At 47.7% G+C, this 26,414-nt stretch overlaps 1 protein-coding gene across 1 annotated transcript in view; it reads right to left on the bottom strand.

Moving 5' to 3' along the window:
* Positions 1–25,631, bottom strand: part of LOC138525697 (glutamine amidotransferase-like class 1 domain-containing protein 3, mitochondrial) — a 341,329-nt gene extending 315,698 nt beyond the window's left edge. Inside the window, exon 1 of the mRNA XM_069635791.1 lies at positions 25,411–25,631. Within this exon, the coding sequence (XP_069491892.1) occupies positions 25,411–25,530 (120 nt within the window). The 5' untranslated portion in view covers positions 25,531–25,631. The remainder of the gene's footprint in view (positions 1–25,410) is intronic.
* Positions 25,632–26,414: the final 783 nt, after the last annotated feature.

Below are 26,414 nucleotides of genomic sequence, written 5' to 3'. Positions count from 1 at the left end.
CACGAGATCCCTCGTCAGCGTGTGCTTGCAGATAAGCTTGGAAGGGGGGCCAAATGCCCACAGGGTCTGCCGCGGGCCGGTTGCAGAGAAATCCAACGTTCCTCCCGGTCTGATACCAGAGTAACATCGCGGAGCCAGTGGTCTACAGTGAGGGTATCAGGTCGGAGCCACAACAGCAATATGCAGCGCACAGCAAGAATCATACAGAGCTTAGAACATTTGCGATGGGTACAGTGAAGTGATAAAAAATCATGGAATAGGCCGTTCATAGGGCAGGGCTCAATAACATCGTCCAGCATATCAGATACCGCAGCACATACCCCATCCCAGTACTCAGAGATTTTGGGGCAAGCCCAAACCATGTGAAAATAACCTGCATCGTCTGAGTGCCATCTAGGGCACAGGGGGTGCGGTCTCGGGACATAAGGTGTAGTCTGGCTATGGTGTAGTGAAATCTGTGCAATACTTTAAATTGAATTAGCCGGAACCTAGCATTAAGGGAAACCCCATGTGTCTGCATGCACATAGCCTCCCAACCCTTATTATCTCTACCCCAGGCCTCATGCAACTTGGATAGAGGTTTGCTAACCCGGTCCTGAACCAGGTTGTACAGTCTAGATACCATTCTTGTGGTCATAGCGCTTTCCATAACCAGTACCAGAAGTGGTTCATCGGGGGCCAGCGTGGGGAACTCCCTCCATGCTTTCTTGACCGCCCGGCGTAGTCTCGCATATTGCAGTCATCGGGAGGTCTACCTATCAGGGAGTTTAGGTAGGTCAGATCACTTGATAAAGGAACCCAGAGCGAACATATCACCCAGAGTGATGTATCCATCGGCTGCCCACACTTATCCTGGGAAAGTCAGGGCAGAGGTTCCAAAGCGGTAAGTCCCGAAGAAATGGGTAATGGTTATCGACTAGCCACCATATCTTAGCCCGTGCCAGTGCCGTGGTGGCAGCTGGATTGGCAACATCAGGGTCTTTCCACAGTAGGAGGTAGTACCAGGGAGCGGATGTCCCGGGGCCTAGTCGCGTGCCGCTCGATCTTTACATGTGGGTGTGGTGGGCCCTCAGTGAACCAGTATGCTGCGTATTGAGCCTGGGCCGCTAGCCAGTATTTCTCGAAGTCAGGGGTAGCCAGCCCTCCTTGACCGTATGGTCTAGTGAAAGGGGCCCATTTGAGTCTTACCGCCCCAGCATGCCACAGGAAGCCGTTTACAGCGACCCATCGTACAATGCTGCACCAGGCCATATCGGGACATTCAGGAAGAGGTACAGTAGTTGCAGTAATACAATCATCTTCAGGAGTGACACCCGACCAACAAGAGTTATAGGTAGTTTTGCCCACATACGCAGTTTAACCAAGAGTTGTTGCAAGTAGGATCAGAAGTTCCGGTCATACAACGAGGCTGGATGTCTAGTAATTATGACCCCGAGATATTTAATCTCAATGGGAGACCAAGCAAACCCCATGAGGTCCTGTAGGAACCGTTTGGAGTTGGCACAGTTGACCCTAAGTCCGGATAGGAGCCTGAAACTGAGGACTTTGCGCATGATGGGAGCGAGATTTACTTCAGGATCTCTTAACATATAGCAATGCATCATCTGCATACATCGATATGATCTCGGGGAGCCCTAGAATCTGATCCCTCTATGTGCATGCTTATGATATGATATGGCATTTATAACGCACCTATACACAAGTGTTTCAAGGTGCGACGAGGCAAGGGAGGGGGAACAGACAGACGACAGACAACGATCTTACTAGGCCAGGTGTCATTCAGACCGCGCAAGTGCAAGGGAAGGGGGAAAAGGAAAGTGTGGGGCCAGAAGGCAGAGGGGAAAGTGCTTATGGCGCATCAGGTCGGATAGGGCCTTCAAGACTACCGCAAACATGAGTGGGCAAAACGGGCAGCCCTGTCTGGTCCCCCTGCAGATATCAAATGGGGGTTAAAGCAGGCCATTTGTGCAAACCTGGGCCACCGGTAGCGTGTAGAGTAGTTGTATCCACGAGGTGAATCGAGGGCCGAAGTTGCACTTTTCTAATAAAGCCCAAAGGAAACGCCAGGATACAGAATTAAAAGCCTTCTGAACATCTAGTGTTGCAGCTACCGCCCTCACGTCCACTCCGGACTGATCAGTGTGTATGAGATGTGGCATATAGGGGGTGAACCGGAGGGCCAGTACCTTTGCAAATATCTTAACACCACTATTCATTAGTGAAAGGGGGCGATATGAGCCGCAGTGTGTGGCAGGCTTAATGGGTGTAAGGAGCACAGTAATCACTGCCTCTCTGTGAGCGGTAGGATTCGTCCCATAGAGCGGACAAATGGGCACAAAGCGGGATCTGTAACATTTGTAGAAGTCCATTGTAAGGCCATCTGGACCGGGGGCTTTGCCAGAGGGTAGAGCTTCGATAGCTCGCGAGATCTCCTGATCACTCATCGGAGCGCCCAGAGCATCCCTAGCCTCGGCAGAGAGTACCGAGAGTGGAAGTTCATCAAGGAATGCGTCTAAGTCTGTGCCAGGCGCCACATTATTGTTAGCATAAAGTGCTGCGTAGAAGGATCAGAACAGCTCATTTACATCTGACAATGTGTGGACCAGCACCCCAGCTGAGTCTTCAATGAGCGGGAAGTTGTGGTCTGCCCCCTCCTGTTGCATGACCCTGGCCAGTAATCAGCCGGGAGCTCACCGTCACTGTATCACCTTGCTGCAACTGGGCTATCAAGAAACTTCAATTCCCTGTCGGCGTGGCCTCTGAAAGTGTCCAGCATGTCTTTTATTTCACCTAGCGTCGTGGGGGCAGGGATCACTATATATTGCTGTGTCAAATGTTACGGCGGATATTTGATTTATATATGTGTTAGGATAGCTTTTTATGCATCCGATTTTTCAAAATTAAAATACATAAATTTATTCATGTAACGGTTTTGACTTATCGTCTCCTTCATTCACCAATTCTTGTTTTTAAGCAGGTGAATCCCGGCAGTTTTAAAGGTAGTCGTGATAAAGTGATGAAGATTGAAATGGTTGTCCAAAAGAACCCAGAGGTTGCATGCTTTAGGGGATAGGGAGATCAGATAGGAGTGGGGGATCAGCGGGAGAAGTGTTGGTGGCCTTGGGGTAGATAAACGTAACACTCAATGACGGACGTTAAGACAGCAAGGTGCCATCTAGTGCCGGATTACTGACCAGCAATTTGATACATTTGTAGGGAGATAAGGATTGAGAGTTTAGAAGGAGAGAGTATCATCCGCAAAAAGGAAACAGAAGAGTTCAAGCGAGCAGACATGTTTTCTTTTTTTTTTTAACATCTTTTTATTGAGGTAGTAGCAGGTTCACAACTCGTTTCAACAGCATAACAAGAAAAAACTATACAGTGGCGGCACTTTACATTTTCACAAGTGATACATATTCACATGGGGTCTTCATTGTCCGACGGCAGTTCACATAAGTATGTCCTGAACGGGCCCCAGATATCTTTCGGTCAGCTCATTCTCGGCTGAGTCAGTGCATATTGTTCCTCGTTCTCATTCACATACGTCAATTCTCGTAGAAAGGTGTTCATGCTCGGAGGCGTAGGGCTTTTCCAAGCCTGGATGATGCATTTTTTAGCGACTGCGCAAGAAACATTAAAGAGTCTTCTAGTTCTCTCTGAGCACTTCCCAATATCACCAAACAGGTATTTTTGTGGAGACAGGAATGGGGATATTTGTGTTAGTTCCGCCAGTAACTCAGCCACCCGCCCCCCCCAGAACCGCCCCAGCTCAGGGCAGTCCCAATACATGTGGAAAGACCCTGCTTGTGGGGCGCTGCACTTGGGGCATTCGCTCGAGGAGTCTGGTACAAACCTCGCTACTGTGGCCAGTGTATAGTGCAGTCTGTTCAGAATTTTAAATTGTATCTGGCGCAGTCCTGCATTGAGCGAAACCCTTTTAGTGAGTGTACAATACTTTACCCATTTCTCATCTGGAATGGCTACCTGCAAATCTGTTTCCCATTTTGTTTTCACATTGTTGATCGTGGGGGTCTGGGCCTGCACCGATGCATATAATTTGGAGACTCTGAGACCCCCCTGAGTTGTGATCAATTGTAAACAAGGGTGTGAGAGTGGCTCATCAGGAAATAGGGGCCATCTAGCCTGGAATGTTGATCTCATTCGGTAATATTGGAGTGTTCGAAGCGGTCCTCTCCCCAGTGCCCTTAAAATATCCGTTAAGTTAACAAATTTCCCCTCTATGAACATGTCCCCTACTACCATTTCCCCATTGGGGTCCCATGCTTCCTGCATGTCCGTGTCGAATGTGGGAGGAATGCCGGGAAAGTTCCACAAGAGAATCTGAGGGTTATAGGGCCTTTCGATTTTAAGTATCCAATATATTGCCCCCCAAGCCCGGAACGTGCAGCTCGCTGGGTCGTATTCACACACGTCTCTATGTCGTGGGGCGAAGATAATTTATCTCGCATCCGAGGGTGCAACTGTGTGTGTCTCAACCCATGCATGCGGTGCTTCTTCTGCCGTCTCATACCAATATCTCGCAAACTGCGCCTGGGCAACTAAATAATAAAGTTCAAAGTCCGGGGCTGCTATGCCTCCGGAACTGTATGGTTCCACCATTTTCTCCCATCCCATTCTAGCAGTCTTCATGTTCCATAGAAATGTGGTCACCATTGATCGCAGCCTGGAGAAGAATTCCCTGCCTGGCCATATCGGGATATTCACAAACAGGTACAGTAGTTTAGGAAGGACGGTCATTTTTAGCACTGCTATCCTGCCATGCAGTGAGATAGGGAGGTGCCTCCATATCGCAAGCTTCGCATTAATTGACTGTAGCACCCCTTCGTGGTTATCGGTAAATAAAGATTGTCTGCTCCTGGAGACCAGAACGCCCAGATATCTAATATATCTCTCCGTCCATTTAAGGCCTTCTGTCATTTCCGGGCATTTAGTGCAAGGGGTGAGTGGGAAGATTTCCTACTTAGAACTATTCACAGTGTAACCAGAGTAATCAGCAAATTCGTGTATATCTGCCATTATAGGCGCAAGGTTTTTGTCAGGTTCACGGATATATAACAGTGTGTCGTCCGCATAAAGCGAAATCAGCTGATTGGAGCCCTTCATAACTATGCCTTTATCTTTATGGCGCAATCGGACTGCAGCAGCCATGGGCTCTATTGTAAGAGCAAATAGGATTGGCGAGAACGGGCATCCCTGTCTTGTGCCCCTTCCCAGTTCGAACATGTCAGACATGGTTCTGTTAGTGTATACTCTCGCCCCCGGCTTTGTGTAGAGTAGGCGGACATATCTGATAAAATTGGGTCCCACCCCGAAAGCCTCCAGCACCGAGAAGAGGTACTCCCATGAGACCGAATCAAATGCTTTCTCGGCGTCGAGGGACACCGCAACCGCCTGCCCGCCCGAGTCGATTTGTTCCATGATTCCAAACAGCCTACGGAGGTTTAGCGGGAATAAACCCATTTTGGTCCGGATGGACCAGTGCTGGAACCATGGGTAACATACGATTGGCCATGACCTTCGCGAAAATGTTTGCGTCGGTATTTATGAGCGAGAGGAGTCTGTAAGAGGACATATCCTGGGGTGGGCATCTGGGCTTGAGAAGCACCGTAACAATAGCTTCCCTCATTGTAGGGGGCAATTTGTGCTGTTCGAGGGCCTCCTCCCAGGTTCTGAGTAGAATAGGGGCCAGCTCCTCATGGAACTCCTTATAAAATTCGCCCCCCAGTCCATCAGAACCCAGAGCTTTACCCGACGTGAGATCCTTGATGGCTTCAGTGATCTCTTCTATTGTGACAGGTAGCTCCAAAGCCAATCTATTTTCCTCTGGGAGCGTCGGGAGACCGAGTGAGGCCAGGTATTCTTTTGTCTCAGTGGGGGTTTTCCGATCTCTATTCGTGTAGAGTGTTTTGTAATATTCAACAAATTCATCGTTGATACCTTTATCGCTTGTGACCATTACAGTTGGAGCTGTTTGAATAGCGGCTATTGGGACGTTATTTGTTTCATTTCGAAGCAGGTTGGCCAGCATTTTCCCCGTCTTATTCCCCTCCCCATAGCGACGTGCCCGCATGGGGGTCGCAATGTATCGTACCTTCCTCGTGGTTAAATTGTCAAAGGTCCTAAGAAGTCTATGAATTCCAGCAAGGGTGTCCCTATCATGGGTGCGGCTGTATATCTCCTCCAACTCTTTCAGTTCCCGTTCCACCACTTCGAGGTCCCGTCTCACCCCCTTCAAGAGTCCTGTTGATTTGGACATAAGGATCCCTCTAACCCAAACCTTAAAGGTTTCCCAGACCTTGGATATCCGGTCTACCGTCCCCAGATTGTCTACAAAGAAGTTGGTTATCTCTTCATGTAGTGACTCGGCCATGTTTGCATCTCCCAACAGTCCCCCCGGCATTCTCCACCTTCTGGCCTGTCTGGGAACATCTTGGAAAACGAGGCTCAATAAGACAGGAGAGTGATCGGACAGCGTGCGGGGAAGGATCGCGCAGTGTCGCAGCGTATTCGAAATGTCAGAGGATATGAACCAGTAGTCCATACGCGACTCACTGTCATGCACTGTTGAGTAATATGTGTATTGTCTATCATCCGGGTGCAGCACCCGCCAAGCGTCTATCAGTGACAACTGTGGGAGGAGTTGGTTCAGGGTTGTCGCTGTTTTCGTGGGAGCCCTCACTACGCTGGTTGACCTATCCAACATGGGGTCGAGTGCAACATTAAAATCGCCGCCCCATATAATGATTGCTGTGTCATGTTTGTTGAGAGTGTCGAATATTTTCAGATAGAAATCCGGGTCATCTATGTTAGGGCCGTAGGTGTTAACCAGGGTTACTCGTCTGCCGGCCATTTCCCCCCACACCTACACATATCTTCCCATTGGATCGGCCTCGTGCCCCTCAGTACGGAATCCCAGCGCAGGATGTATGAGTGTTATGACCCCCCTGGTATTCTGTATAATAACGTAGCTTGCCCCATTTAGCCATTATGTTTCGGTTAACCGCTCCCTGGGCGTGTGTCTCCTGGAGCATTAGGATTTGAGGACCATGTCTGGTGACATAATTTCCTACCTTTCTGGCTTTCATCGGGTTGTTTAGCCCTCGGACATTCCAAGACAATAAAGTTATCTTCACCCCGTCACCTATTTCCCCATATATAGAATCCATGCTGTGCCATTGCTTCCACCATGTCTTGTGTTTATCTGCTGTGGCCGCATCGTGCACCCGCCAGACCTGATTTCAACCAACCTGGAACTGAAATTAAACCAATCTAAATCCCAGGTCCCAAACATGCCCTGGCAGCAATAACAGTCTGTAACTTCCAGACTTCCCCAACTCCACCCTCCACCCACATCATCCACCCCAACTTGACGATGTACCCTTAACTTTTTTTGGAACTTTTCCTGTGGGTGCCACGTTGTCGTCACGAGGCCACCAGAACGGGCTCACGACCCGCTTCGAAGGTTACTCAGAGCCCCCAGTGGGAGCAGAATCCCTTTAAACATAGACAAAGCAGCTGCATAGGATATGTGCGCAACCAAGTTCAATCGACAGCACCCCGGTCTCCCCCTCCCGGAGGGATCTTCCGCTCTGGTCTGGTCCACGGCCTCTAGGTGGTAGGGGTATAGTTGCTTCCATATACGCCAGAGAGGGAGACAGAGTCTCAAAAAAGTGTGCTCTTCCTCCATACTGGATTCGCATCTTGGCCGGGAATATCAGCGCATACGGGACCTGACGCGCCCTCAGTAGCAGTTTGACCGGCTCATATGATCTCCTGTTGGCCTGTACTCCCGCAGCAAAGTCCGGATAGATATGTATGCAGTTCTCCTCATATTGTAGTGTCCCAATTTCTCTGGCCTTCCTAAGTATCGCATCTCTGTCTCTGTAATTCAACAGTCTGGCGATGATAGTACGCGGCGGGGCTCCATGCTTCGGCGCGGGGGCTAGAGTGCGATGTGCTCGCTCAACCAGGAATTGGCTTGAAAGGATTCTGTTCCAAAAAGAGTCTTAAGTAGGTTTTCCACTTGCTGTTCCATGGCGCCTTTCCCGAACTTTTCAGAAACCCCCACAATCCGAATATTGTTCCTTCGGGATCTGGATTCTAGGTCTTCGCATTTACTTTGCAGTGCGTTCATGCCCGCCTTAGGCTGCGCTATGTCGCGATCGTGTCGCGCAATAGTGTCTTCGCTTGTACCAATTCTGTCTTCAGCCTCGGTGATTCTAAGGCTCTCTTTGTCAACTCTGGTTTTCAGCGCTCCTATGGTGTTGACAATGTCATCTAGTTTCACATTCAGGGATAGGAAGCCATTCTGCACTATCGTGGTAAGGCGATCAACCCTGTCGCCGCCTTCCACGCCAGGCTCCGCCGTTGACGCTGTAGACATCCGGCTCGTGGCCAGCTGCCTGGCTACTGGTGTACGAATCCATCGGGCCTTTCTTTTTCCCCGTCGCCCCTTCAGCCGCCTTATCCTGGTTCCTAGTGTTGCCCATGTTCGCCACACCTGCCAGTATCCCACCACAGCCCGACAGGGGCAGTGGAATCTGTGTGACTTTACTGCGGAGGCAGGCCGCCTGTGCCGCGTAGGATATTGTTTGTCAAGCGGGCTCGCTCAGGCCTGGGTATCGCAAGAACAGTGTTTCATGGAGCCATCAACGTTCAGGTATCAGCGGTAGCCTGATAATTCGACCGCTCATGCGTAGAAAAGAGCTGCACCGCAGCCGTCGAACGGCGCCCAACTCACCGTCCCGCCAACTTGCAGGGAATGTAGCACGCGTGGCGCGCCCCGCTACAGGCCAGAAAATGTAGTCGATTCCTCGGTCGGGGAGGACAGGACATCACGCCGTCCCACGATGGCTCACTTTCCAGCACCCGCCGTGCCGCGGCAGGGAGCTCCAGCTCTCGCCCAACAGGATGGTCTCAATAACTGCGAAGGCAGGGTCCCACCGGGCACACCCGGTCAAAACCTCGTTTCCGGTCCGGAGCAGGGCCCACGAGTCAGCAACACTTTTTCGCACAGCCACGCGTACGGGGCCCTAGGGGGGGTCACACCAGTCGCTCCACAGTGTCCACGGGTCCGACACCGCGACCATGGCCCATGAGTCCCACCTCTCTATGTCTCTCAGGCCAGAGCGTCAGCGGCACGGGGCGCAGACCAGCCGGATGTCCTCCGCGGCCACCTCCCGGGCCCTCTCCCGCACACCATGCCAACGCCGATATCTCTGTGAGTTTTAGTCCGTCGCTCTCAGGATTTCAGTCGGGTGTGGACTGGGTCAAGGTGCACCTTCTGCTCGACTCCACTATCCGCTGGGGGCTCCGAAACAGGATTCAAATGTAGTTCGGATTTCTGTCAGGTCGGAGCTCTCACATCAGGCGGCCATCTTGGTCGTGCGCAACAGCGCCCCTCCGAGCAGACATGTTTTCTGAGAGATGAGGTGCAAAGGATGAAGTGGAAAGGTCCAAGGATGGAGCCTTGGGAGACAATGACAGGGTTAGAGGTCCGATCAGAGTCAGCCTGTTACACAAGATGGAGAAAAAATTATAAGGAGTAGAAGGCAATCAAGTTGAGGGAGGTACGCTGGATTTCAAGGTTAGCAGGATCCAAATGAGAGGGGTGCTCCACAGTATCAGAGGCCGGAGAGACACCCAGAAAGATAGAGGAGATCTTACAGTGATGAGCAGAGGTCAGAAAATTGGAGACATGGGTGACAGATGTTTCAGTAGAATGCTGGCTCAGGAATCTGGCTTGGAGTGGGTCACTATGGTCATCAACATTAAGGTAAGTGAAGAGCCTGCTGAAGGTAAGCCTTTCAGGTATTTTGAATAGTGAGGAAGCAGAGATAGAGGCTAATATCTGGCGGGATTGTTGGGGGCAGCCACCGTCTTCCTTAGGATTGGTAGGACAGTAGCTACCTTGAAGCAGAAAGGAAACATCCTGTGGGATGGAGAAATTAAAGAGAGAACAGAGATAGGAGCAGTAGAGGGGTGAACGTTTCTTCACCATCTACAGGGTACTTGGGTCAAAAGAGGTACAAATGAGGCTTAGCTGTCCTCAGGATTGGTGTGAATTCAGTGGTATAAGTTGGAGAGAAAAACTCTAGGTGGCAAATGCAAAGGACGGAAGAGGGGGAAAGACGAAGGCGGCAGAAGGGAGAGGTGGTAAGAGTATCCCAGATGTAAGAGATCTTGGACAAGGTCATATAACCCTCTGCTCGTATCTCACAGTTTTGGACCCTCAACAGCACTTTGCACAGTAAACACACATTCTTCATCAGGAGACTCCAGGAAGCAGGACTGGGCAACACTCTGCTATACAATATGAGGTCACTCATTACAGTCAGTACAGAAGCAACCTGGAAACTACCCTACAGATCAAAGTCAAGAACCATAACCTGTGGAGTACCACAAGGATCAAGCCAATCCCCTCTGCTCTTCAACATATACAAGGTCCAATCCATGAGACTCATCAAAATGTATGGTCTAACCTACTACATCTATGCAGGCGATACTCAAATCATTTTCAAAATGGCAACCTTCAAACGCACATACACCACCCTCACCAGCTGCTTCATTCAAGTAGAACATAGATGGATGATAAAAAAACAACCTTGAACTACACACTGACAAGACTGAGATCCTGATCTCTCTAGTCAGCAATACCCCACAGACAGCAATCCCTTGTAAAAAAGAGGCAGTTTGTGCACTGAAAAATAGAAAGTAATCAGAAACTAAGGGATCTTGGGGGTGGGGCAGCTGTTGCGCACGGCAGAGGATGGCCACCTGAAAGAGGAGATCCACAGCCCGAGGTCTTCACACGGCCAATAACTAATTGTCTGGGGTGCACATTGACACCAATTCATACTATGCTGTGGCTGAACGGCTTTGCATTAGAACGCTACCAGCAACTTTAACTTTTGGTGGCATGCTGATTCTGCTTCGCTGATAATTACTGAGCCGGTGATGCGTAGCTGAGCGGGCAGCTTGGCACGCACTGCAGAACCGCGACTTGTTCCACCTCTCCCGCCGTGACCCAGTGGGTGCTCTGCTACTACGGCCCACCAGGGGCGGCGAGAATGCGGTGAACGCTGCTGCTGATCTAAGCGGCAAACACATGGCTCGATTTGTGGCTCCCTGCCCATCCCCCAAAGACTGTGAGAAGAGTAGCCACCTCTGTTACTCCAGAAGAGTAAGAACCAGGGATCCGTAGCAGAACAAGCTTGTCTATTGTGGGAGACTGCCGAAGCAATGTGGTACGCGACAAGTGTGTTGCAGACTATTACACTGTACGCCTGGTGCTCCCACTCAGGAAGCACCAGATTGAGGGCCATATTCAACCAATCAGACACTGCTGTGGGGGAGCCACGTTACCATTGGTTTGGAAGAGTCAAATACCATGTGTGGACACACATCACCCTACAGGCCTGCATTGTCATACCCACGTGTACCAGTGTCGGCCCGTGTGTGTTCCTGTGCCCCCCTGCTATTGATCAATCAGTAATCCAGCCATCAACCGCACCGCACAGTGAGACACTACTGTGTGCAATTGTTGTTGGTGGTGCTGTTCCCTTCCTCCCCTCTGCATTGTGTTTGCAGAGGCACTACAGTGAAACGCAGATATGACTAAAGGCGCGGGGCAGAAACAAAGCTCCATTAACATGCTTGCCAAAACAGCACCTAAACCTGCTGATGGAGCGGGAGGCACCACAGGAGATATGTTGAACAGGGAGAGTCCAGCGAATTGCATCGCATAATGGAGTACATGTGCAAGGGGTTCACTGCTATAAACACCAAGCTTGATGATATGAGTGGTACGATCAGCTCTATAATGTCCCGTATGGAGGAAACTGACCTTTGCATCTCTGAAGCAGAAACTAGTGTGGGAACGGCAGAGGATGAAATCATGGAACTGAGAGCAGATGTCACCTCACTCTCAAAGCAAGTGCTTAATATTGGCAAGAAGAATGATGACTTGGAATCCCAATCAAGACGCAATAATCTGCGGATAATAGACATTCCAGAGGATAACATTGATGGGCCCATGGAAGACTTTGTGGAACAAACCTTCTTAACCTTACTGGAGGCCCCTAAACTATACACACAATTTGCAATTGAATGCGCTCACCGGGCTCTTGCCCCCAAACCAGGAGCCCTGCCTAGCCCGATAATAACCTGTGTGCTGAACTATCATGACAGAGATGCGATACTACGGGCTGCAAGAGCTAAGGGCAAGCTACTGTTAGGCTCCAACAAGATTCACCTATACCTAGATTTCTCTATCGCGGTGCAACAGGAGCGAAAATCCTTCATGGCTGTAAAGAAGCATCTTCGTGACCAAGGTGTAAAGTACGCTATGCTATACCCAGCTAAGCTGCGAATCGAACATGGAGGCAAGGTATACTGCTTCACCATACCTGAGGATGCCATGAGGTTTCTGGATGAACGCTCCCCTGGCTGAGTGAATACTGAGCTGCCCATGTTACCCAGGAAAGCTTACCGATCAATGTTCATTGAAATATGGTGAACGCTGCATGATTTAGTTGTTGTTGCAGACTGCACCTACATACTCAACACAGTTGCTTTGTTTATCACTGTTGTCATAAAATTCCCATTTGACAAATTTTTGAATCCACATTACACACCTTGAAACATGTTTAAGATATATAGCGTCATGGATGTGTTGTTGACCGGGCTATAGCCGACAAACACCCCTCTTCCCCCATGCAGAGTTGCAATTGTTTTTGGGTTGATGGGAGTGAGTTACATACTCCTCTGGTCGAGAGAGGGGTCAGGGAGTTTTGGGTGAAAAATCAAAAATGTGCTTGACGTGTGCTACTGTTATCAATGTGCAATGTTATCCAATGGCAATTCTCTTGAAATGCTCAGTACAGGCCCGATATGTGTACACAATACCCAAGTTGCATGCTGGCCTGATGGGGTGTTGAGACAGTTCGATGCATGAGTTGGAATGTACGAGGATTGGGGAATCCAGTCAAAATGTGGAGACTTTAACTGTATGTGGAGCGACACAAAGCCTGCATCTTGTTTTTGTAAGAAACGCATGCAGTAGTCTCTGGCTCGAGAGCTTTGCCAGGAACTGAGGCGCACATAGGTATTCCACAACATATTCTACTCAATGTGAGGGAGTGATGACCTTAATCCACAAGTCACTACAATACACACATAGGAAGGCACATTTGGACTCCCTGGGACGCTATGTGCTACTATGTGGTACATTGATGGGACACAAAGTGGTATTGATGAACATTTATGGGCCAAATGTGGACGATCCTGAGTTCTACTCTGGCATAATTGACCTGCTGGCATTGTACCCCTTGATATCAATCTTGTTGGGGAAGGCAAATTCAACACAATATTAGATAATAACTTGATTTGTCTGGGCATAGCACTCGGCATCTTACTAAGGCTGCCCATGTGATACAGAGAGGTATGTCAGACCTTGGGGTCGTGGATGCCTGGAGAATACTCAAGAGTTATATATCAAGTGTACCTGGTGAGCCTTGATCCTCCAGGTTAATACTCACAAAAAAAATCTATCAATGATCAAGGCTATCTATGTCACAACACAATGGTTCAAATATTCGATTGGTATTTTGACTTTATTGTTCATTATAAAACACACGTTTTTTTATTATTTCTTGTACCAAACAACACTCAGTTTCTTTAAAAAAAACATCAATTCACCTATACACATTCTATGGCCTTAATAAGGGCATTCATACAAATCTATATTCCAAACAGAAAATTGTAATGTCAGATAGAGAGTGGATGGGGTAGAGAGAGATGGGTGTCTGGCAGTAGTATGAAAGGGTGTGGGTAGGGGTGGGGTTAGAGAGATTAGGGGGTCAGTGTTGGTAGTTGGTTGGGGGCAAAAAACATGAAAAACAATGCAGCCTCGGGCGGACTTGTCAAACGGAGCCCAAAATACTCCAAACAAAACCCAACCAAGACATGTAAAGAGGGTGGACGGTGGAAGAGTGGGTGTGGGGTAAATGGGGGTAGAAAGGCAGCCTCAGGAGGACAAAAAGAAAAAAGATCTGCTGCCAGTATTAGCCCAAAATAAACCAAATGTTTGAAAATAGCCCAAACTAGCCAAATATGAAATCACTTCACAGCTGGGAAATGGAAAGCCTAGAACCTGACTCGATTCTTACACAGCTGATGATTGTAGCAAATATTATTAGGGAAATTCTCATTGGGTAGAAGAGCTGCAGAGTTTGAAAAAAAAGATTATAATTATAATCGTTTTTTTATAACACACTTGTAAGCGCAGACTGGGGATTCGAACCTCTGTTGCTCTGTGTCGTCTTGCTTCCAAGATGAGCGCGTTGCCATTGAGCTATACAACTTTCAATGATTTGGCAGTTCTATGCCATGGCATTGCCCGTTGCTATGCTTCACAACCCCATTTCCTCTCTCTCTCTTCTGCAACAATGGTTTAGGGAGCTTTGTGGCACTTTGCCACAGAAATTCGCCAAAAACAAAAATGAGAAAGTGAATAAAACATATTGTTTGGTTTCATAACTGGATTGTGATAATATGTACTTGTCATGTTTATTGATATCACTACTACATTAGTGTGAAGGTTTAGGTGTGGGTGCGCTCGTGTCATCCACCAACCTTCTTTCACAGATAAGGCAAGTGACTTGTGTGTTGTGGGACTATTCACAGGATCTCGTCACTTCTCCCAAGAGAGAAGACTTCCCTCTGAGGCTAGAAAGGGGAGGCTGCTACCCAATAGTCCCCCTAGGGGTGGTAAAAAAGACAGAGGACCTCATAGGGTGAGACTCCCCTCATGGGGATAAGGACTCCTGTCCCGTAAAAGAACTCCCTAAACCCTTGTCCCCAAAAGTCATGACCCCATTGACTATTCCTTCCTCCCAACCTGAAACTACTAATGTGTGTTATTGTGAAGCCTTTACTATCGCATCTGTAAGACCAGATAGGACTGAGATGAACAACAATAGTAAAAGAGATTACCAAAGAACTGCGACGAGGTGGACACTAGGAGGCAGGAAGATAACTTCAAAAGGTATTGACGACAAACACAGACGCTACGCTGGGGGGGGGGCTCAGCAGTATACAGTAAAGACAGAGGAAGGACTAAGTGTGTTCGGGAGCAGGCAGAGTAGCCAGGGAAGCTGGCATCCACCCTGCAGGGCCCGGAAAATTCAAACCTGCGCTGCCGAAATCATTACCGTTTGGTCCATAAAACACGCTGGGACCGCTGCAGCAATGGCTCCGGTGAGCCGTACAGACCAAAGAGGTGGAAAGCAGGAATACGCGCAAACGTGTGCAGAACGAACAGTAACCTGAGACCCCGGTAGCACTTCCCAGTGAAGATACAACAGGAAGGCCGGATGGGGTCCAGGGAGCCCGAAAAATCAAGTATTCCTCTGGAGTGATCGCCCTCATCACAGTGGTGACACGAGAAACCATAAATCTCAAGAGTGCCTCGGGAGTGAACTCCCTTGTTATAGTGGGAAACCCAACTTATGTCTATGTCAAAGATACCAAAAGACAAAGAACTGTCAGGGAGTAATCTCCCCAATCATCAAGATATAAAAAGTGCTGACAAAGTGCCATCAATAAGAAGAATAGTTGATTAAGACTTAACTCTGTTGTTCGCAAATCCTTGGGAGGAAGTATAGAGAATTCTAAAGACTTGTACAAAGGACTATCAAGGAACAGTCTTCAAAGCTCTTCCAGATAGACCAGGAGAAGGGAGTACTTCTCCTGATCTACGTATATTTGGTAACTCCGATCCTGATACAAGAGACTGCTGTTAAGTCAACCTAAGACTGGATTGTTTCACCAGGAGAAGCAAGCCATTCTCCTGGTGGCTTGGCTAAGAGGTTCATTGAACCCGTTTCTTCTTGGTTTATTTCTTAGTGCTAGGGATGGAGTAGTTGGTTTAGGCAGAGGATGGTATATTGGTTTTTGACTTACATACTGACGAGCACCTGAGTTATTCTGTAGAGAAAACCCCTCTAGAAATAGGGAGAGGTTATTTTCTTTATTTGAATAAATGGCTACAGCCAAAATGATACCACCTTGTCAGCCTCCTGTGGCTAGTGGCTTACGACTTGAAATTTTGCACACCTCAATGTACTGATGATCTGGGTGGCTCTGAGACTCTAATGGCGGTATTTCATGAATGGCTGAACCAACAGAACAAGAGGTTTCTTAATTTCACATGCACCCAGAGTACAACTCATGTATATTTTCTGAACCTACTAATCCAGTCAACAAATAGTCAATTATTGACAATAGTATACAGAAAACCCACCAGATCCAGGGTTCAAAATTGAGGGGAACTTGGAGCTTTTAAGCTCCTGCTTCTAGCCTAGGAGAGCCTGATTCGCTTGAAACCAGGAGCTACTTTTGGCTCCCAAGGCAATTGGTGCCTTACAAACATGTATACATGACAATACATGTCAGTATTTGAGAATGCTAATAAAGAAGAATTAGGACACATCTAGTGCACATTCAAACATAATGAACCATTCGTAATGGAAACAAGTAGAAGTGTTCATCTCATATGGAATTAGATTTGAGGTGCCCTGGTAACTCGCTCCTGGGTCCCCACTGCTAGCTCCTGCCTACTGGCTGATGCCCTACACCCAGGAACTGGTTTTAGCTTCTGCTAACCAGATCTTAATTTCGAACCCTCAGACCGTAACTCTCTTCTGTAGTACAGTAGCAACGAATATTTCTTTATTTGCATTTTTAATGCGCTCACACAGCCAGCGGGCATCGAGGCGCTGTTACAGGAATTGTTTGTTTGCGTAATTGTTTTCTTTTTGTGTTAGTTGCGTATTTATAATGCTTAAATACCCAGAGGTTTCTAAGCGCGGACATGGGGATCGAACCTGTGTTGCTTTGTGTCATCTTGCTTCCAAGGCGAACACTTTGCCGCTGTGCTATCCTCCCGGGGCATACAATATACAAGAAGAATAAGGGGAAATGTACACCTTGGTCATTTTTCATGATTTAGATGCAATTGTTCAATTACTCAGGGATTTAATCAACAATCGACACTCGGCACAATTCCTATGTTAACAGGGGAATCCAAGATTAGTGAAGAACACATACACAAAGGGTAATATTGATTCCGAGAGCAGTCATGTTAAGCGTCTACGAGGAACAATGACACAGACATACTAACATGCGTATTATCCTTTTCACCTCTCACAAAAAAGATTAAAAAGAGTAGCTTTAGAAATTGGGACATACGACTCGCTTTATGATCACAGCCAACACTCTATGAGACCCCGACCCCAACCAGACAGACCCCATATAATGATGAAAATTTACATAAAATCACCCAACCAAAGCTGGTTCTCATTTAATGACCGCTGAAGGATGAAAGGCTGAGTTGGCCATGCTCAGATTCAAACGTGGCCCCTACGGATCACACACAGATCACAGCAGCGAGTGCTCAACCCACTGAGCTATCTTACTGGCTGGCAAATGTGGCATATGGAAAATGTGTTTTCCCACTGTGGTAACTCGAACATAGAAGTCGGACAAGAAGACATGTTTCAAGGGTGTTTATTAAAGAAAAGAAAATCGGAACTAGCGTTATGTCTACGACGAGGTTCCCTATCATCAACCAAAAGTAAGTGCATGCCAAGATGTCTCACATAAATTCTGTCCTCTGTCCAAACCTATTCTGTCCTATGCTAGCCCTACCACTAAAACTCAACAATGTAACTAGCCTCAGTAAGTTATGTCCACTATACTGTCCACGGGGTGGCTGCTTTCTGACCCCCACCCAGTTTTCCCATTGGTCTCCTCTAACACAGATACGGCCTGTTAAGCAAAAAACTGTAATCCTTGGGTTTCTGTTCTTGTTCCTGGATAATAGGTGGCTCGGGCTCCCCATGAAAATTGTCCCATTCATTGTCAACACTCTCGTGCAATTACTGATTATAGGTATTCAGTGTCTTTCTGCACTCGCTCCTCAAAGTAAGTCTCTAGTTCTGGAGAATGTAATGCTTTACTCAGCTCGTCACTTATAGTTCTGCTTGAACTATCGTGCCCTCCAGGCCTCTGGCTTTATGGTTTGCTATCTTCTCCTGTGGAGATTGTGTCCGTTTCTAATAGGCTTGTTGATTCTCTGTATTCAAACTTCTATTATGAGCTCTACTCCCCACTGGAACTTCCTTATTTGTGCCCCTTCTTGGGTATATACATTCTCTTAGTTTTCCCCTTTTTAGGATAGTCATACTTGTAAGCCCCAGACAGGTTGTTTTCAGTTTTGCCCCTCACAGGCCTTTCAAGGTATTAGCCCCTTGCTAGCTTCGTCGTTGTCTTTCACTCCCCCTGGGGTATTCTCATTCTGGGCCCCTTGTGGGTTTTTTGACTCTCAAGATTCTCCCCTTTCCAGAGCATACTCACTTGTAACCCCTTGTGGGTTTTTAGCAGCTTCGGCCTCTCCTAGGCTCTTCACGGCATTAGCCCTGCATGGGCTCCTACAGTAGGAGTCCGCCCTCCACCAGCTTCCAGTCCACAGCTGCATACTTGTTTGCTTGCGGTGAGGCATCGCAGGGAAGGAGGCCTAGGTTCCGGTGGCAGAACCCCCGGTCTGACTTCCTCTCGGTCGGGTTGCCGCTCTTGGTTTCTCCAGTCGGTCGGGTACCAGTCTTTGGCGTCTGTTTGTCTCCTTACTTGTTCCTCTCAGTCGCTCAGTTCTCTCTACCTCTCGCCTGGGCTCAGCAACATTCCACGGGCTCTCCACCCACCACACCTCTAACGTGGCATCACACAAACAAGAGTCAGAAACAAAGCCAAACCCATTTAAAGTACCCTGTATATTATTACAAGGTTCTGCTGCCACGCATCCTGCAGAGATTGGCGATTCAATAGAGAGGTATAGAAATATCTTTGCTTGGGAAGTTCCTGTCCCCTAAGGTGGGGGTCACCCTCAGATCCTGCTTGCCCTGTCCCCTGGGGAGTATTCTGCATAGTGGACTCACAACCCTAGTCTCAGAAGGGTTGTCTCCCCCTTGGGGAGAAGGGACGAATTCTCTAGATTTGTCACGCCACTCACAAAGGGGACCAAGGAGATTGATTTGGGGATACCAATGCATGGAAATAGAGGAACTTTATTGTACCATAACCCATGTCATTTATTTTACATCTCGTCCCTGCAAACTTCGCGATATGGGCATGACCAGCAGACAGATCAAAATCTGGATAGGGGAACATCACTCTTGTAGTCGTAATAGGAAGGACAAAGGTACACAGTCCAAATGACTTTACGTGGACGGTAATTGAACAAATACAAGCTCCAAAAAGGATGAAAGCAACAATGGATTTTGTATCTTGGCACCACGGAACCGGGTCCTCATGAAGAGGGCAAGTGGCACCAGCTGGCAGTATGATATAAGCCATTTATAACGTGCCTGTACACAAGTGTTTCTAGGTGCGACAAGACAAGGGAGGGAAGACAGAGGGAGGACAAGACAAACAATCTTACTAGGCCTTGCCTCCTTCACATCGTGCAAGTGCAAGAACGAGAAGTGCAAGGGGAAAGGGGCTGGGGATGCAAGGGAGCGGGAAGGGAAAACAGGGCAGCAATGCTCTGAGTAAGTGCAGCCAGGGCAGTGCGGTTCTGGGTAGTGCAATGAGAACAAGGGACTGTAGGGTTAAAGTTACAGCCCCTAAGTGCGTGGTAGGCACGGAGGCAGTGCAAGGGTGACTGGTCAAGAAAGAGCCTGGTACCCAGTGAGACTCTGAGGGTAGCCAAGCAACCAGTCGGTACAGCAGACATGTAGGTCAGCAGGGGAGGGAGAGAGAGAAAGCAGAGAAGAGGAAAGTTTTGAGTGCTTCCGGAACTTCAGGTGGTCTGGCTCAGGTTTGAGAAGGGCAAGGACGCCATTCCAGGGGGAGGCACCTGCAGAGGAGAGAGATCTACCCCCTACCCTCTGCCTGGAGAAGCGTCTAACCCTTAAGAGAGTTGGAGGTAACTGAGCGAAGGGCTTGAGAAGGAAGGTATTTTGGAAGAGAGAGTTGGATGTAGTGCAGGCCCGGCCCCAGAAAGCCTTGTGGACAATGCAAAGGGTCTTGAACTTGATAATTGCAGCACCAGAAGCCAGTGCAGAGATTTCAGGGCTGGAGAGATACTGTCTTGTGGGCTTGAGGACAAGGATAAGTCGTGCAGTCCTATTCTGGATTAGTTGCAGAGGGTGGAGAGTAGTGGAAGACAGATTGAGAAAGAGGCTGTTGCAGTAGTCCAGCCTAGAGAGAACCAGGGTTCTGGAGACAGTGATCTTCTGGGGGAACGTGACAAAGGGAAGAGTCCCTTTGAGGAGGTGCAGCTGGTGATGGGACTTCTTGGCAACGTCCGAGATGTGAGGAGAGAAAGAGAGAAAAGTCGAAGATGACACCAAGGCTTTTAGCCTCACAGGAAGAGGGACCAAGGCGGACAGCCTGAGTGAGAGAGAGAAAGCAGGGGTTGGGGTCCCAATGAGAAGAATCTCTGTCTTACTGGCATTAAGGCAGAGATTGTTGGATGTGCACCAATCCTGAATCACAGATAGACAGTCAGGAATGAGCAAGAGAGGAGAGGAGGCTGGGGGGACCCTCAAGGAAAGCCGATTGTCATCTGCATAACACTGAAAGTTAGAGAAGGGGGAGATCAGGTGGGCCAGAGGGGCCAAGTAGCGGTTGAAACACCAGGGTGAGAGGATAGAGCCCTGGGGTACGCCACAGGTAGAGAGAGGTGGCGGAAAGAAAGGGACCAAGTTCGACCTTGGAGGGGCGATCCAAGAGTAAGGAGGTAAGCCTCTCCAGGGCCAGTCGGGCTAACTCAGGGTTGTAGTTCCCCTCCAGGTATCATGTGATGTACAAGTTTGTGTTAAACATTTACTGGGTCAGCAGAGTACATGGCACCTTATGCATAGCATGGCACACAGATTGCATTTACAGTACATGCATCATACAAAAATATTCTTAGACATTAATGATCTACAACTTGCCCACCCCTGTCTTTCCAATATCAGACTTTTGAGAAGGAGCCGAACATTGAGAAAACAGTGGGAGTTGTTCCCTAGGGCATAGATCATGGCCTATAAAAGGGTTTGAGGTTTTACACTACACCTCTCTCTTGTGTTTCCAGCATGCCCCATATTCAATAATAATAATAATAACGTATTTCTTATATAACACTACACACCCATAGGTCTCAGAGCGCTGAAATAACAGAAGACATTATTATCCAACAGAGTGGTACTTAATTTATCAACCTCGGAAGAATGAAAGGCTGAGTTGACCATGCCGGGATTCGAGCCTGCCACAGCAGGCCGTGCACAGATATCACGGGCAAACGCTTAGCACGTTGTGCTATCTGACCCGCAATGGCGGTGAATAGCAGGGCCATGCCTCCTCCATCAACTTGACTATTACACAAATGGAGAGAATGTTTTGTCTCTTGATATAAAGTTTGGATACTACACAAGAATGATGTAGGACTACACGTAGAAGCGGGGTCAATGTACTGCATCTTTCAGATGTGCTGGTTTGAGAGGTATTGGAGGAACAGATGTCCAGAAGATTACACAAGCAAATCATTTGACTACCTTATGTAGCACACAGTTAAACTATGCTGAGGAATGCTTGAACAGCGTACACAGCTGATGAAACCAGCAAATGGTACGTGGAGAGCACCATAAGTTATTGATTTCTGCAATTGTTCCCCAAAACAAGAGACTGTTTTTAAAACGGAGACACCGACCAATATCTATAATTAAACGCTCAGTAGCCACTGCAGTGCTTTTCTGCTGGTGTATTTATTGGCGCACACAGATAAAAATGTGGCCTTCTTGTGCTTAGCTGCAGATCTTTAGTTGAACCCTGCACTTTTTGTCTACATGTACCCAAGGCTATCGGGAGGGAATTTACACATCACATCTAGCGCCCACACACTATAGGGTGTTTTAGACAGTATGCGCGGTGTGATGACTATCTGAAAGGCAAGCTTCCTCTTAGTCCTTGACAGCCAGCAGTAGACCCCCGCCAACAAACTGACAAGGCTTGCTTAGATCTTTCTAGTATTCTCTTTGCTTGTGTGTTACTATGCCCGAGGCAAAACATCTCACTCCCCTAGAAAACGACATCTAATGGCACAAAATATGCAGCTCCTAACATTCTATGTGTCATGCGTATATAATGACCCATTAAAAAAAAAAGAGACTGATGGGTTTACCAAGCGATAAGGGGGACCAAAGGTATTGTTGGGTTTGTAAAGGTTATTTTTTTTTATTTATTGCTTTGGTTTATTTACAAACCTTTACAATATCACAAAATACAATATACAATATCACAAGATTTATCAAACATTGATTGTACAGAAAAAAAAAGTTTAAAAAAAGAATGCATAAAAGTACCAAACTTTGAATACAAGTTAATCCTTTTTTGTATCAAAATGTTCATATCATAGTAAACTTACATTATGTTTTCAGAATAAAAGAAAAACACAGATGAGAAAATTTTCCTCAGATCCAGATCTGCGTAAATCAAGACAAGTAAAATCTTTTACCCAGGTTAACTCAAGTCACAAACATTTCTCAAAAAAGTTGTCACAGATATTTTTAAACTTATGCAATTATCGTGCAGCATTCTGTACCATATGAAGTCTCTTTGCACTTCATGTATAGACACTGCACATTTTGAGAAGTACTTTATCCTCTGAGTCTTTAAACAGGGGCAAACCAATAAAATGTGCTGGAGAGTTTCAACAACATCAACAGTCTTGCAGTACCTGCACCATCGATCACCTTCAATTGTACGATTTCTAATGCATTGTACTTATTTAGTAGACAAGACATTAAAGCGAAAGTGCATGAAGTCACTACGCAACCTCTTGCTCGGGCATTTAATCAGATAACCTTCCATATCAGCTTGCCAGTTCCAGGTAGAACAGGCAGATTTGTACAATTGTGAATCTAGAATTGTGGTTTTCGTTGTTTGCCAATCAAAGCCCATTATACTGAACTTCACTTTGCCTGGCTTGTTGCATAGTGAGATCATAGATAAACCTACTAAGGTTATACTTTTACAATGTATTTGAAGAAACTTGGGTGTCTGAGGAGTCAGTTGCCTCTGTCCCTGAGACTGAAGCAGTAATCCATGAGACATTGATGTTACCAGTGCTTTAAATGGGCCGGTTCTACCCGGCCACAGTACCTGCACTTATTATTTTTGAGCATTTGAGTACCTGCACTTCTCAATGCCTGAAAGAGAGTACCAGTGCTCAACTAGGTCGCGAGGTGAAAATGAAAGCTTTTAATTTCACTTTATCGCAACTTTAAGGATTAAGTTTCTGCAGCCTTTGCTGGGAAAAGCAGTGTCCTTGCTCTCCTCCTCTCTCCATCACCTGCAGTGCCCATAATGTCTCCTTCAGCCACCCACCCATAATGTCTCTTTCAGGGCCCACCCACCGCCCACCCACCCTTACCCTGCAGAACAAAAGGAGAGACAAACATGCTGCTACTCTGCTCTCACCACTCTAGGCACGGAACACTGTTTCGCTAAGTGGCCTTCACCTGTAACCATTGGCGTCCTTTTAAGGAGCAATGATTGGTTTGGAAAGTCTGGGAAATTACTTTTTAAAGATTTTTTTTGTTATTAGCAGTGCCTATTCTAATATGTAAATGTTAAGTAATTAAGAGTTGTGGTGGGGAACGTTTTTGACTGAAAACTCGCACACAGCTCCAGTTATTTCTTATTAAGCAATGAAAGTGAGCAATAAAACTTCCTTCTAAAGCCTAGATTACAGCTATGATATCTGCTAGTTTTGAAACGCAAAAAAAGAAAGTCTTATTTAATACAGATATTCAAACTTTCTTAACATAATGCATAACAACAAACTGCAAGTTTGTGTGAAATGATCTCAGATACACTGCTTTACCAAAGTTTGTGCCCCCTGGCACATGATTTAATCTCACTGGGCATTGCCTGCAAACAACATGGTGTGCCTAAAACGGACCTGTGCCCACGGTGCCGTGCCAAAAAAACTGGCGCCAAAAGTGCTGCACCGGAATGTCCAGTTTCGTAGCTTGCTGAGTACATGCACTTCTTTCCACCGTCCCTCATTTAAAGCACTGGGTGTTACCATCTGCGAACTTTATCACGAAGTAGGGAAACCAATGGCACGACAAAGGCAGTATAAACAAAACAATAGAGCAAGGAGTAGTAGGGAACATGGGCAGTGGGGAGGAAGATAGTGCGGGTGGGACGGTGCAGATGTAGTGGAAGGACAGGGACATTAGGGAGGCACGAGGGCCTACAAAGACAGTCTGAAGAAGAGTTTGGGGAACATGGACAGTGGGATACTGCAGCAGGGTAGATTACGAGGATGATCAGAGGTCCAAGTGGGCGGGAACTAAAAGGTTATGACATTCCTCTATTGATCCCTTCTTTCTCACACTCAGTACCGTTCCTGGATGGCAGGCAAGGGGCGCTTTTGTGTTTTGCTACCCCTTTTCCGAGGATCCAACCCCCGCCCTGCTGTATCGGCTCTAATGTCACAACCCATTGAGCTATCTTGCAGCTGCTGGCTTGCTGTTGTTTATTTCAATAGCTTGCTTGGGACATAACGCCTACTCCCTTAGCCCTGTCCCTGCAGTGACCATCGTGCCTCTTGCATTTAAGCAACCAATTAATGTGAAATTGCTGCTGGCCCTGCTATGTGTGTGTATATAATGGGTGGGAGGGAGGGAGGATGGGAGGGGTGGCTTTAGTGTTTGCGTGTCCGTAAGAGGTGTGAATAAAATATTATTAGAAAGGGGAGGGGGCATAAACCTGCAAACTAGGGGGTGAATGGTAGATTATTAAAATGGGATGGAGCATAAACCTGAAACTAGGGGAGGTGGGAGATTATTAGAAAGGGGAGGGTGCATAAACCTGGAAGCTGTGGGGATGATTAGAAAGATGAGGGTGCATAAAGCTGGGGCTGGATGGTTAATGGCTGAAAGTAACAGTGGTCATGTAAAACACAAGTGGGGAGTGGAGTGGGAGAAAGGCCAGGCCCGAGGAAACAGGTATGAGGTTTGTATTGTGAGGGGTGTGAATGGGGTCAGTTGGGGGTGGCTGGGAACATGGTTCAACCACTATTTGTGCCCTTCGACCCGTGAGGGGGGGCAATTGAACAGGAGAATGAAAGTTGGGGGAAGGAGGTGGGAAGGCGCTGTGTTTCCAGCGAGGGAGGGGCCAGAAGGGGGTGGCAGCGGCCAAAGCCAGAAGCTATAAGCGAGGAGGGAACACCTGGGAGTCAGGGAGGCGTGACCCGGAAGTGAAGGGGAGAGAGGCGAGCAGAGTATTCAGGAAAAGTGGGGACACGGCACGGGGGGGAGAGCCTCAGATACTCACAACAGCCACGCGGGCCCCGGCGCAGCTGGCCGTGCAGTGCAGCGCCCGAGGCCTGCAGGAACTGAGGGGTCCCAGCGACGGGAGGGCCCGGGGAGCCAGGACACGGAGGGCGGCCTGCATGGTGGAGAGCTTCGGAGGAGCGGCTCACGTGGACTGCCAAGGGCAACTGCGGCCTAGGACGCTGCGCCAACGGCGTACCTTACGCAGAGTTCTTACACGCCGACGAGCCGAGGCTAGCAAAGATGCGCTATCAGCGTTGCAGGATTCTGCATTGAAAGCTGCGGCAAAGGCGTACCTTGCGCAGAGTTCTTACGCCGATGGGCCGAGGCTAGCAAAGTTGCGCTATCAGCGTTGCAGGATTCTGCAGTGAAAGCTGCGGCAACGGCGTAGTTTATGCAGAGTTCTTACACGCCTACGGGCCGAGGCTAGCAAAGTTGCGCTATCAGCGTTGCAGGATCCTGCAGGGAAAGCTGCGGCGACTGCGTTGGCTACGCATTCACCGTAGCAGGTTTGCAGGCCCTGGCACTGATGGGATGATACCTTTGGACCCAGAACGTCAGGGGGCTGCATGGGATCACGTCCCGGCCCGCTTGCAGCGGGTGCAGCAGGAGCTGTGGGATCCGCACACTGGACTAACGCGGGGTCAAAACTTTTTACTTTACGAAATTAAAGAAGTGCATGTGCAACTAGTTCATGCATTTTAATTTTAAATGCAGAAATTATGGCGACTACGGTTTAAACCGTTTTTTTTTCTCGAAAATGGCATCGGTATATGAAAACATTTAGTGACAGTAATTAACAAACACATGATGCATACCATGTGCCTAATTTTTTTATGCTCTTTATTTACTTTTCCAACAACAGTAACATACCAATAAAGCAATGCATAAGTAATAAATTCAGCATATAAAATAATTATCATTTCCAGGATAAAAATTAACAAATTAAACAATAAATGAATCAACAATAGACCATCTGATTAGTAAATAGCAAATTGATGACAT

This window comes from Ambystoma mexicanum, chromosome 7p (genome assembly GCF_040938575.1).
Source record: "Ambystoma mexicanum isolate Mex_15411 chromosome 7p, UKY_AmexF1_1, whole genome shotgun sequence".
Classification (NCBI taxonomy): domain Eukaryota; kingdom Metazoa; phylum Chordata; class Amphibia; order Caudata; family Ambystomatidae; genus Ambystoma; species Ambystoma mexicanum.
This window is presented reverse-complemented; position numbering and strand designations above follow the sequence as displayed.